The sequence below is a fragment of the Calliphora vicina genome, chromosome 2 (assembly GCF_958450345.1).
Source record: "Calliphora vicina chromosome 2, idCalVici1.1, whole genome shotgun sequence".
NCBI classification, from domain to species: domain Eukaryota; kingdom Metazoa; phylum Arthropoda; class Insecta; order Diptera; family Calliphoridae; genus Calliphora; species Calliphora vicina.
The window spans coordinates 11,846,442-11,860,169 of record NC_088781.1 but is presented as its reverse complement, the minus strand read 5'-3'; the positions used below and the strand labels follow the sequence as shown (position 1 = coordinate 11,860,169).

General features: G+C 39.7%; 1 protein-coding gene across 14 annotated transcripts in view; it reads right to left on the bottom strand.

Annotated features, from left to right (window-relative positions):
• Window positions 1-13,728, bottom strand: part of Msp300 (Muscle-specific protein 300 kDa) — a 204,422-nt gene that overhangs the window by 119,091 nt on the left and 71,603 nt on the right. For 11 of the 14 annotated variants that reach the window (XM_065499429.1, XM_065499430.1, XM_065499435.1 and 8 more), the window contains exon 7: window positions 342-13,538. In XM_065499429.1, the coding sequence (XP_065355501.1) occupies window positions 342-13,538 (13,197 nt within the window). The remainder of the gene's footprint in view (window positions 1-341; window positions 13,539-13,728) is intronic. The other 3 variants (XM_065499438.1, XM_065499432.1, XM_065499433.1) reach the window with 1 other exon arrangement.

Below are 13,728 nucleotides of genomic sequence, written 5' to 3'. Positions count from 1 at the left end.
ATCACATTTAAATATTTCAGCTAACAATTAGTGTTATTCATTATACATATTTAAATAGCTAGAGATTAGGAGAAAGCTTTAGATTTTGTTAAAAGAATTAGCATTTAGTAAATATGATTCTACAATTGGGATTAATTAAGGGTTAAAGGAATTTTCATAAATAAGTTATTGCTGGAGTTTGATATGTTAATTTCAATTATATTAGGTGCATTAAATGAACGTGTTTGGTTTTACGAATTTGGTTAATTGTGCCTTATTGTATTTTGTTAAAAGCATTGGTACGCAACGATTACATTTACAGTTGAATCCTCGCTCAAAAAAAGTAGAAACAAAACGCTTACCTTGGCATTAACCAAATGTTCGGGAGTTTTGTTTTCAGTTTCACTGGCATGGTTAACTCTCTGCGTAATATCTTCAATCCATTTGTTGATCTTATTGAATTTCTGCAAGAAGCTTGACCAGGCATTTAGCGCAGACTCTAGATTAGATCTGGCCTCACGGGACATGGCTTGTACGGCATCCCATTCAGATGACAAATGCTTGATTTCTTGTGTAACAGAGTCTTGACCTTCATTGCCACTGGTGCTGATAACAGCTTGTGACAATTCCTGGCAAGCATCGAGCAAAGACTTGCCAGTCATCATGCTGGCATCGATATCACCCAATTTATTTAAGCGATCTTCTACCTGTTGCTTTTCGCCATGACAGTTGGAACACTGTTCGATTTCAATTCTGGTGTTGCGTAGCCATTCCTGGATTTCATTAAGGGATTGCTTGTATTTTTCATGGTTATTGACTTGATTCTCAAGGGATTCAATAATAGCATTGACCTTTTGTTGAAGCTCATCGAATTTAGTTAAACCGGGAGCGAAATTGTCACGATCCAGCGAATTGTCTTCGGTCAAACGTACGTTGATTTTTTCTACCATATCGTTGTGACCATTGAAATCTCTTTGTACGGCACGGAATTTCTCCAAAGCAGCACGCTTTTCACTCAAATCGTTTAAGAAGTCATCGGATGTTTTCAATGAGGGTTCTACCTCCTCTAACCACTCTTGCAAAAGTTTGTACATTTTGAAGATTTCCTCCAATTTTGCCAAGCGGTTCATCAACTTCTGCTTAACGTCATTCATTTGATTGAGCAAGTCTTCGTAGTCTTGTTTCAAGGTATCAGTGTCTTCTTGTATTTTGGCAGCTCCGCTCTGTTCGGTGTTCATAATAACCTTTTCTTTAAGTTCGAGCAAGTAGCGTAGTTTGTTTTGTCCCGATTCGAAACCTTGTCTTAAGTTCTTAACGGTATTCAATTTAATTTGGACTTCATTCAAAGTGCTAGGTATGATTTCGCATTGCTGCAATTTCTCTCTGGTCTGTTCGATCCATGATTGACATTCTTCATAGAGAGTGTGATGTTGTTGATGTTCTTGGTAGTGCATTTCCAAACGACGCATTACTTCCTTGGCTAAGGTTAGCAGGGCGTTGTATTTAGTGGTAAGTTGCATAATGGCGTTACTAATTCTGGTGTCAGAGCAAGTCTCCAACAGCATTTGCGCCTTCATATTCAACAGATCCAAAGTTTTTTGCCAGTCAAACAGAGTCTGTAAATGACCTTGGAATTCTTCGAGAACCACCTTCTTTTGTGTAAGATTCTCTTGCAATTTGTTGTAGGATTGCACCAAAGCCTCGGTTTTTGTCAACCAATCCAAAGCTTCGGTGTATTGATCTTGATAATCGGACCATTTCACAATACCCATTTCTAAGTAGTCTTTAGTTTTCATGAGGTTATCAACGTAGGCATCAAATTCTTCTTGCAAAACTGCCACTTCTTGTTCAATAACTTCTCTATCTTCGGGCTCTGCTTCGTTGCAGGCCTTTTCGCCTTGAGCCAAAGCTGCTTCCAATTTCTTTTGTCCTTCGGGCACTTCACTTTGCAGGATCTTCAATTGATGAGTCTTCTCTGCCAAAGCTTGTTTGTCGCCGGTGGGTTCAGAACATTTGCTCAAACGTTCCTTGGCATTACGCAACCAGGTGGCAAAGTCATTGCCCACATCAATAAAGGCTTGGTATTGGTCAATGGTGTTCTTTTGTTTTTCATACAACTCCATGGCCTGTTTAGTGAGAGTCTCATATTTGTTGGATATTTCGGAGGCAGGGGCTCCTTGTTGCAAATCGGAAGCCTTGGACGCAACAGATTGGATCATAGGTTCGAACGACACTATATCCTGGACAATATTGTTGGTTTGACGTAAGTTAGCCTTACGTTCACTTAAGCCACTGCTAAGTCTTGGTGCACCCTTAGATTTGTTAATTTTCTGTTCGCAGGCCTGCTGCAACTTGGTTTCTCTATCGGTAATCCATTTCTGTAATTGAGTGTAGCTGGAGCTGTAGTCAGCCCATTGCAGGAGATTAGTCTCCAATTGCACCTTGGCAGTAGACATTTTCTTAACCAAACGGTCCCAATCATTTTGCAACTCCTTCATTTCATTATTAATGGCATCACGGCCATCGGAGCGGGTGTTACGTACCACCTTTTCGCCATTGTTGATAGCGGTGTGAACCAGATTCTGTCCCACTTCACGATTGCGTATGAGATTTTGTATTTTTTCCAAACGCTTTTCAAGAAGTTCCTTGGAACCAGCACTCGAAGAATCACTGGCTTCTCTAATAACATCCTTGGCATTGTTAATCCAATCCTTAGCGCTTTGTAAATTACCTTCGAATTCACGATGTTGTTCACAGTTGGTTTCTACCTTTTTCAAAACATCTTTAGCCAAATTGACCTGTACTTGATACATAGAATTCAAATGTCTCAACTGATTGTTGACATAAGTATCCAAGTGTGATTTTAGCAGACCAGCAGCGGAGTTATTGAACTTTTCAATATCATTCTTGCCCTTTTCGAGCCTGCCCATGATATCACGCATATCAGCTACTTGTTTTTCTTTCTCCTTCAAGTTGGGCAACATATTCAGCTTGTGATTCTTAACCAGAATATCAATTTGCTGCAACCATTCCATGAGACGCTCATATTCCTCTTTGTATGCTCTCCATTGGATCATTGTTTCCTCGAGATTCTCCTTCTGGGAACTGATGTCACGGAACAAAGATTCGAAACTGTCTCTTAGAGAACGGATATCGTTGCGTATAATTTCTTGGCCCTGGTTAGATGTACTAGACATCACCACCTCACCAGTGTGGGTCAAATGTTCAACCAATAATTCGCCCTGTGCCTGTTTGTTCAACATATTCTCAGTGGCTTGTACAGCATTTTCAATGGCCAATTTATCGCTAAGACTGCTTTGTTTCAATGAAGGGAACTTCTCTCTAGCCCTGCTAATCCAACTAACCAAATCATCATAGGCTTCTTTGTATAGTCTATGATCTCTGTATTGATCTTGTCTCTCGGTGAGCAGTTTGTCTGTTTTAGCCGCCAATTCATCAAATCGATCCAAAACCTTTTGGGCTTGGAATGCTGCTTGGCTTTGTTGGCCACTAGCAAGCATCTCCTTAGCTTGGGATTTCAACGAGTCCACATCGATTTTTTCCATGCGTACTTTTTCCTCGGTAGACTTAATGCGATCAAGTTGAGCTCTCTTTTCAGGCATTGTTGCTTGATATTCAGAAAGTTCCTTTAGGGTAGCATCCAGTGAATCATTAAATTTGTTAACATTTTGTACCTGTTCTAAGAATCCAGACCATTGTGTAATGGAATCGTCTAACTGACCCTTTACATCAACGATGCGCAATGCAATGGATGACCAAAGATCTTGTAAATCAGACAAATCTTTGTTGATGGCATCATGGCCACTTGGTGCTGTGTTTGCTAAAACATTTTGTGCCAATTCAACAATACTCAAAACCTTAGCAGAACCCTCATCTTTCATAAGGATTACATCTTGAATTGTAGCCAATTTTTTGTCCAATTCCTTTTGATTCATCGAAGACATATCCGAGCAATATTCTAGTTTCTCCTTGATGCCGTTAATCCAAGAGGTACATTCGGATATAGAATTATCGAACTCTTGGTGAGATGTAACGTACTGCTGCCAGCGGTTGTTGAGTTCCTTAACTTTGTGGAATAGTTGTTGATATTTAGTAACCAATTCAGGACCAGACGAACGGGAAGCTGAAGGGCCCTTCATTAGTAGTTGGGCCTTTTCAGATACATTGTCGATTTCCAATTCCTTGGCTCTTACTTCACCTTGCAAAGTCTTAAGTTCTTCCAATTGGGATTTCTTTTCGGCCAACTTGGATTTCAGGTCAACGGAATGTAATTTGTTGTCAGCATCTCTAATCCAAGCCAAACATTGATCACGTAATTGTTCGTAATCAGACCATTGTTGCAAACGAGTCTCAATTGCCTCGATAGTGGTATTAAGATTAGCAATTAAGCTCTCCCATTCTTGTTGGGTATTGTCAATCTGAGATTTAATATTAACTTGGCCGCTTTCTACAGTACCGGGTATAACTAATTCACCCAATGTTCTGACTTGATCTACACGAGGGAATTCATCAGCCAAGTTAGATTTTAAGTTCTTCAAACGATCTAGATTGGTGTGCAACGATACTTGTTCCAAGTCCAAATCTCCCCAATAGTCAATGGTGCTGTGAGTAGATTCAATGAACTCTTGTGCATCCATGACAGCCTTACAGTACTGTTGATGAGCACTAACAAATCTTTCGTAATTTTCAACATATTGTTGAGCACGTTTTTGTACTTTGTTATAGCGATCTACAATGTCTTTAGTTGTTTCCTCAACATGTTCAGTTTTTTCGGGAAGATTGGCGGTGATCTCTTGTAAATTACCGATTTCAGCTTGATGGTTGTTAATATCGTTAAGGGCATCTCTATAATTCTGCAGTTTAGCTCTCTTTTCATCCAATGTAGTCTTGAGCTCGATTTCGCCTGGTACGGTTTTCTCAATAGTATTTAACCAGTTTTGCAGCTTCTCGGCGATTTCATCAAAGCCAGACCATTTCGACATTTGATCCTGTATTTTTCTGGCATTAGTGGTGATTTTGTCAAACAATTGGTCGAATGTCTGTTGCAACTCTTCCAATTGTGAACGAATTGCTTCACGGCCTTCTGTGGCAGTTGAGGGATAACACTTCTCTCCACATTCAATAGTGTTGTTCAGCAACAGCATAGCTGATGGTTGCTGGGCCAATAATTCTTTGCTTGCGATTTGTTTTTTCAGTAAATCTTCACGGGTGCCGACATGAGCCAAATCACTACTGTCATCATATTTAGCTTGGGCACTGGCCATCCAGTCGGAACATTGCTTGTACTTTTCATTGTAGGCATTGTGATCTTGTACAGCTTGTTCGCATTTCTTAAGGATTTCCTTAGTAGTAGCCTGTATGGATTGGAATCTGGAAGTGACCTGTTGAACATTGACAGCAATACGAGTTTCTCCCGAACTTTGTATCAGTTCAGATGAATCATCTTTAATTTTCTCAAATTCAATCTCCTTTTGTCTCAGGTTATGAGACAAAGATTGGAATTTGTTTAGCTGATCTTCTTTCTCTTCCATTGTGGATTTAGGATTATAATTTTTCAAAGCATTTTCCGATTCGGCCAACCAGGTAATCAATTGATCGAGATTTACTTCATAATCTCCCCATTGTTGTAGGCGATTTTCAAGACCACTCTTAACGTCACTTAAAGCAGCCGAGAATTTTTCGAAATCAGCATGTAAGTTGCTCAAGTCGCGTGTCATGGCTTCCTTAGAACGAGCTGGTAGAATTTTGGCATTGTTGTCGATATGATCCGATAGATTTTGTAGTTTTTGGGAACCTTCCGGCAATAAATCTTGAATTTCGATAATCTTGCTTAAGCGAGCCTGTAATGCTGGCTTATTACCCGAGTACTCAGAGTAACTGGTTAAACGATCCCACAAGTTCTTTTGGTAGTCTTGTTGAGCCTTTTGCAATTCACTAAATTGTTGATACACTTCAAAGGATTCTTCCAATTGTTGCATTAGTTTGTTGCAATCATTGGCAACCTTCTCATAACGTTTGTTAACATCATCAACAGCTTGTTTTATTTGAGCAGCATTGGCAGGCTGTGTAGAATTTTGCAAAATAGTTGCCTTTTCATTTACGGCCTCCACTATGCGTTTATGAGAGTTAATATCCTGTTGAGTGGTTTTAAATTTATACAATTTTGAACGAATCTCTTGGGCACTAGTCCAGGTAGAAGGATTTTCATTTTGTACGGCCTTCTCAACTTGTTCCAACCAATTGACAACTTGACCCAGGATATCTTGGTAGCTAGAGAGCTGAACAGTTTGGGCTTCCTGCTTCTTTTGTAGATTACGGATACCTTCATCCAATTTATCCCATCTGTCACGAATATCACGCATATCCTTACGAAGTTTCTCTCTTCCCTGGGTAGAAGTTTCAGGTAAAGCCTTTTCACCTGCAGCATTTAGAGCAGCAAATAATGTTTCGGCTTGATCCCTTTCAGAGAGTAAAACCTCAAGGATATTGCTCACCTGGGAAGCATCTTCTTTTTCAGCATGTTCCAGTTGTTTTTCGATAGGTTGTAGCCACAAGTCAACTTCATTGTATTTATCCTGATAGAATTGATGATCGTCCACTAAGTTGGTCCATCTGTTTACGACCTCTTTGCTTAGTACTTGCAGGAGTTGATAACGGTTAGTAATTTGAGAAGTCAAAGTCCTCAAACGGTCTGCGCCAGAATTGTTTAGCAGAGCGTGTGCTGCATCAGCGAAGGCATCAATTTCCTTTTCTTTTTGCAAGATTAAATCTCTTTGGATTTTATATTTTTCCAATTGCTCGACCTTTTCGTGTAATGTGGACTGCAATTGTTGTTCGCGGAACACTGCTTCGGCAGATCTGCACCACTTGGTTAGCTCCTCCAATTTTTGCTCAAAGTTATTCCATTGTTGCAAAACATCATTCTGCTTGCCCTCAATGCCTTCAATATCATCGAAATGAGATTTGATAGTGGTTTCCAGTTCATCGATTTCTTTGGTTAAAACTTCATTGCCCTTCTCGGAAGTGGAGGGCTTAACCTTTTCAAATTGTTCTCTAATATCGGAAACTATTTTCATGGCTTGTGGTTTATTTTCGGCCAAGTGGCGTAAAGTCTCGATTTTGCGTTTAATATCTGATTTCTCGCCATAGGCATCATCACATTCAAGCAGTTTAGCTTTTTCGCCTGAAATCCAGGTCTTGGCGGCTGCGACTTGGTTATTTAAGTCATTGTGTTTTTGCACACAGTCATCCAAATTGTTCAAAATTTCTTCAGATTTCTGTACAATATTATTGAACAATTGCTTAATCGATTGCAGGTATACATTGAGCGAGTTATCCTTGATTTGATCAACTAAAGCTTGAGCCTTGTCGCACACATTGTCGACCAATACATTGTGGGTGGTGATTTCTTGGTGCAAAAGTTTGTGGTTCTGCAATTGGGCTCTCTTTTCTTGCAAAGTTGTTTTGGGTTCAGTGTGACTTTGCATGGCCTTATCGACATCCTTAAGCCATTTGGTCAATTGATCTTGGGCAATGGAGAATTCATTGAATTGCAAAATGCAATGATCAATTTTTTGAGAAGCTTGGTTAAGATCATCGGTGTAGTTATCCCACATTGTGCGTAGATTTCTCAATTGTTGGCGTATAATTTCACGACCATCAGGACTTGTGTGGCCGTACAACTTTTCACCATTATCAATGAGATTTTCAAAGATTGTGCCATCGTTAATTCTCTTGTCCGACATGTCTCTCAATTTGTTTTGTCTTTCTTGCAAAAGATTTTGGTCACCCACTACATCTTTGTTCTTTTCCAATTCATCGACGCACAACTGTAACTCTTGTTTGAATTTTTCATAGTCTTCATCGAAGGCTTCATGGTCTTTGACATAGTTCTGGTATTTGGCAATAGATTCCTTGCAAAGATTCTTTAGGGTTTGATATCTAGTATTCAACCGGGATAGTTTCAGATTCAAGTCGGTTTCTCCTTCGATTTCACGTCCTTGATCCATTAAGTTATTAATTGATTTGGCTTTCTTTTCGATGTCATTGGCAAATGTTAGCAGTTGTTGTAGATGAGCTTTCTTGGCTTCGGCTGTACTCTTGAGCGATTGGTTCTTAACCACAGCCTCAACACTCTTCATCCAGTTATCGATTTCATCAATTATGGTTTCAAATTCATCCCATTTAGAGCACAATTGCTTCAACTTGACCAACGAGTCTTGGCACAATACCATAAATTCATCCCAAGCATTTTTGGGTTCTTGGAAACTTCTCAGTAAGGCTGGATGGCCTGAGGGATGTGTTTGCGAAAGCACCGTATTCAAGAGTTGATGGCATGTCTCGAATATTGTATCACCTTCGGGTTTATGTTGCAAAAGATTTTCTACAACAATAAGTTTCTCTTCCGCACCTTCCTTTTCAAACGTAGTTTCATTCAGAATATCAATGGCTTCCGATTTGATGGTATTCAGCCAATCTTGGGCCTTTTCCAATACTTGATCGTAAGCTTCATGTTTGGCCACTTGGCTAGTAACTACACCAATTCTATCGGTAATCTTCTTTGACAAATCATTGTATTCTTTAATGGATTCTTCAGTTTTACGCTCTGATTCATCGTCACACAAGGCAACCGCCTTTTCTTGCAATTGTTTCAAGGCATTCTTGTGCAATGTAGCTTCCTGTAACTGCACCTTGTAGTTTTGTAAGGCGGCTTTTTTAGCAGCCAAAGTAGGATACAATTCATCAACGGCAGCAGCCTTGGCCTTAGATTCATTAAGATAATGCGATACCTGAGTATAACTTTCTTCAATTGTGGTCTTTTGGATCAGTACTCCTTCAACTTGTTGCAACAAAGCATTAGCTTCATCACGCAAGTAGTCAAAGTTCTCTCTCAAGTTTCTTAATTGGGCACGAATCTTCTCCCTATTTTCGGGAGTAACTGAAGTGTACATAGCTTCACCTATATCAACGGCATTGTTTAACAATATTTGGCCATTGTCGAAGGTATTCAAGTAATTCTTAATGGTCTGCAATTGTTGGGCTGTGGCTGAGGAAGATCCAGGAGAACCCATACGAGCTAATTCTTGGAATTCAACCTTGGCTTCGGACAACCAATCTGTGGCATCGGTTAAAGCGGAATTATATTCATCATTGGCCTTGGCAGTTTCATTAAGTTTATCCATATATTGTTGCAGACCCTTGGCTACTGTTTGGTAACGTTGCATTAGATGTGTAACAAATTGACCAATACGAGCTTCTGGATTTTTGGCAATTAGTTGCTGTGAGGTCTTTTCCAAGTTATTAATAATGGGTCCATGTTCATTGATGTCTTGTTGGAGAGCAGAAAGTTCTTGCAACTTCTTGGGAATATCATTAAGGTTTATTTGATTGCTTGTCTCAGCCTTAATACGTCCCTCAATATCTCTTAACCAGGCATTGAGTTCTTCATTTGATTTTTCATATTCCACCCAAAGATCAACATTTTCATTCAAAATATTTTTGATTTGATCAAATGAGTTTTCTAAATCTTTCATTTCCGAATTCAACAAATCAGCATCCTTAACCAATTCAGCAATATTTTCTGCTGATTCAATGGCTTTAAGCATTTCCAAGGAGTTGGCGATTTCAGCCTGTCTCTTCTTGCAATCTTCTAAGGCCTTGCCAACCTCTTGCAGAGATGATTTCTTTACATCCAAATTATACTTATCGCTGGTACTTTCCGGTTGACACCAGGCCACCTTTTCCTTTTGAGTGGTAATGATTCTCTTCAACATAGCCACTTTATCAGCGTGGAATTTCTTAAGGAACTGCAGAAGAGAATTTTCAATTTTCTTGGCATACATATCGACACCATCGTATCTCTTTTGCACATTATTAAGTTCTTTAGGAATAATGGATTCACTGAATGTGGGATATACGCTCTTCAGCTCGTCTACCTTTTGTTTAATATTATCAATTTCATTTCCAGTTTTAGCGAGTTCAGCTTGGAGAGCTCTGCAGTTTTGCAAGCGTTCGATAATCTTGGTATTATCTCCGGACATATCATCACATTTAATAAGTTGTTCCCTCAATTTTCCTACTTGTTCGCCGGAATGTTTGATATTCTTTCTCAGATCTTGCTCTTGATCATTGAACTGATCAGTGATGGCATTCAAACGTTCAGCATTGTCTTCAACTTCGGCAAATTGTTCGTTAAGCAATTGATTGAGTGCGGTCAGGGCAGGAATTTCTACATTGTTGTTAATTTTCAACAATTCAGCTGATTTTTCAACAATAGTATCTTTTAAGGCTTGATAAGAAGGCAATTCGGAACGGTATTTGGTAAGGCGCATGGGGGCAAATTCAATCTCTATGCTATTATCAGCAGCATCACACAATCCTTGATTAGTTTCGGACAACCAAGGCATGAGATCCTTTTTGGCATCTTCAATTTGAGACCAAATAACAGCTTCAGTTTCGTACATATGAGCATTTTTAACGGTCTTATCGTGAAGCTCCTGATAGCCTTGCTTAGCAGCAGCAAAATCATTGGGTATATCCTGGGGAATCACTTCGCCAATACTATCAAAGAGTTTACCTATACTTGAGACCTTGCGATCGAATTCATCTAAAACTACCTTGACCTTACGAATTTGGTCCATAGTTTTGCGTGTCTTCTCTGAAGCTTGTTGTAGCTCCATTTCGTCTCTAGGTTGTTGGGGTATTGTGTGGTAGAGATCATTGGCTTTCTTCATTTCCTGAGAGAATTTATTTTTAATATCAGCGTATTCGCGCAAGGCACGAGAAATTAACTCGTACTTTTGGATACGATCAGCAATTTCGCTTTGTAGGGAATCATAGTCTTTGTCTAAATGTAAAAGTGTATCCTGTATGGCAGGCATACTGCCAATATCTTCGCGCATTAGTTGAGTACCCTCATCATGAATTTTGTTTTTGAGATCAGATTGAACCTTCAAAGCATCATTGAGAGCCAATAAGTCGGCAATAATTTGATCAATGTTTTCAAGGTTGGGTTTGCGTTTCAAGATTTCTGACAATTTGGCACGATTTTCTTGCAAAGCCTGGGCCAAATTATGTTCCAAATTATGGAACTTATCCTTTCTAACTTGCATTTGCTCAATTTGTTGTTTATGGTTTTGAGTGCGCAATTGCAAGTTCTCCAGTTTATTTTCAACGTCATTGACAATCTGTGTAGCAATGTAAGGTTTGCGAGTCAAGGCATCTTTAAGATGAACGACAGGATTTTCATCGATTTCTTTAGCTTGGGCTTTCCAATATGGCACATTTTTGGCAATGGCAGATATTTCCGTCATTATTTTATTCAACTCCTGGGGTTGGGGAGCTTCGGGCTTCTCGATTTGATGTTTCAAATAGTTCATGTGGTTTTCAGTTTCATGCTTCCAATTCAACAGTTCAGTCCATTTCTCCAAACAAACCTTCTTTTGATGCATGTTTGTTTCCAAGTTCTGGTAGTTTAGCACCAAAGCAGAGTAAGCTTCATTCAAAGCTTTAGTTTCTTCTGGAGAAGCTGCCAAGGAAATTTGCTTAACTTCATCGTAAATAGCATTGAAAGAAGGCTTCTTGTCATTGTGTTCTTGCATAAGAGCATGGACGACATGTAAACTGGTTTCGACTCTTTCAGGATTGATTTCCTCCACCTGGGCTAGTTGGGATCTCAAATTATCCATCCAGTTGGAGAAGTTAACCATTTTAGCATTAAAATCTTGGCGAGCAATAATGGCATCGGAAATTTCATTGATGTTACCTCTAGTGGCTTCTGATAATTTTTGCAGTTTGGCTTTCATGGTATTCACACGATCCTTAAGACTAACAGCGCCCTCGGGTGCCAGATGCAAACTAATTTGATCGGCAGATTGACCCAAGGCAACTAATTTGGCTTGTTGTTCGGAAATTTCATTGTTGAATGACTTTAGACGTACCAATTCATTCTCCAATTTATCCACATGCGGAGTATTGAGTAGGGCCGACTTCTTGCCCACGCATTGCTCACCCTTTTCAATCCAGTCTTCAAGTTTACCTGCATCATTTTCAAATGACTTCCAATTGCTAACAAGTTTCTCCAATTTGCCACTGGCTTGTTTTGCGTTTTCGTGTACGGTGGTCCAGCGGGAGTGCATGGCATCTACTTCGTCAGGGGCATTGGTTTTGCATAACATTTTGTGTGTAATGTTTGAGATGCCTTGGAGACGGTCTAATTGCTCCAAGCAATGTGATTCGAATTGTTTGGCATTTTGTTGCAAGGCAACTGCTTCTTCAAGGGACATAGGTTTAGGGACTATAGTATTTACCTTAATTTCACTCTCCTCCACAATGGGCTTCAAGTGCTGTATACCCGTTTGGAATTGCTGCCAATTGGTAAGGTCTTCTTTAACAGCTTGAGCCTGGTGATCCACATTACGATTGATGGCACTGAGCACTTCTTGCAGTTTGGTTATTTCACCCTTCAATCTCTTGGCCTCGGCAATATTGCCTTCTTTGGGAGCCAACTCCGAGGCATCAGCAGCAAGCATATCCAATTGCTTCATTCTCTCAGCCAAAGTGCCCTTAAAAGCGTTAACCTTCATGACACGTTCTTCAGGTGTAAGATCTTCAGAGTGCAAAGCTTCTATGGCTTTCGGAGCAACCTTATTGGCCCATTCTTGGAGTTCACCTAAGCGAGTCTTGTAATTATTCCATTTGGCACTGTAATCTTCCAAGTAACCAACACGATCCTTAACATGTTCCATGGTGTTGAAGAACATTTTCTCCACCTCAGTAACTTCTTTCTCCAAAATGGGTCGCTTTTCGGCGGCAGCCAAAGGTGCTAATTCCGCCTTTAAGGCATGAAGTTTGGGCAACAATTGATGAGAGGCTTGATGTAATTGAGTATTCAATTCACGCTTGGCCTTCAAATCTTGACTAACATTCTTGGGATCAGTTTGCAAAGGAGTCAGGGCTCTCAACTCAGTCTCAGCCACCTGCAACATGGAACAAATGTCGGCTTTTTGATCGGCAAATTCATTCCATACAGCCTGTGTACCCTTAAGGGCTTGTAACTTATCAGAAGTTTGGGTGTAAGCTTGATTCCAACCAGTTTCCAAATTCTTAACTTCAGTTTGCACAAATGCTGGAGCATGAACATCTTTGCTCAAGTCGCGGCCTCTTTGCAGCATGGACATGATATGAGGACGTTGATGATCCAACTGATTGATGGCATATTGTTGCTCTTCAATAAGTTTGTTAACACGTTCCAAACTATCGGGTGGTGGTATATTGGCAGCTTGTTCTTTGACCTTGCTCAAAAGACAGACAACTTCATGGACTTCACGGCGATAGGTATAGCACTTGGAGAACACTTCTGTTTTCACCATGGTAATTTCAATTGTGGGGATGAGATTTTTGTAGCGGGCGATTAAGTTTTCCAGCTTTTTCTGTTCGGCATTTGCTTCATCTTCACTGGCGTAGCTAAGAAGGTGATCCAAAGTTTTTACCAGCCATTTCATATCCTCACGTTTGTTATCGGCTTCTTGACATATTTTCTAATAAAACAAAAAAGTTAATTAGTATTTAAATGGTAGAATAAACAAATGTGTACAGGCTATGAAATGAATTTTTCAGTTGCTTGGAACAAGCTTCTGTAATTATGAAATTTACCACTAGCTCCCTTAGCTGCATGTGTTTCAAGTATAAAATGTGATTGTTAGTGATGCCTGATTAAATTTACCAAAT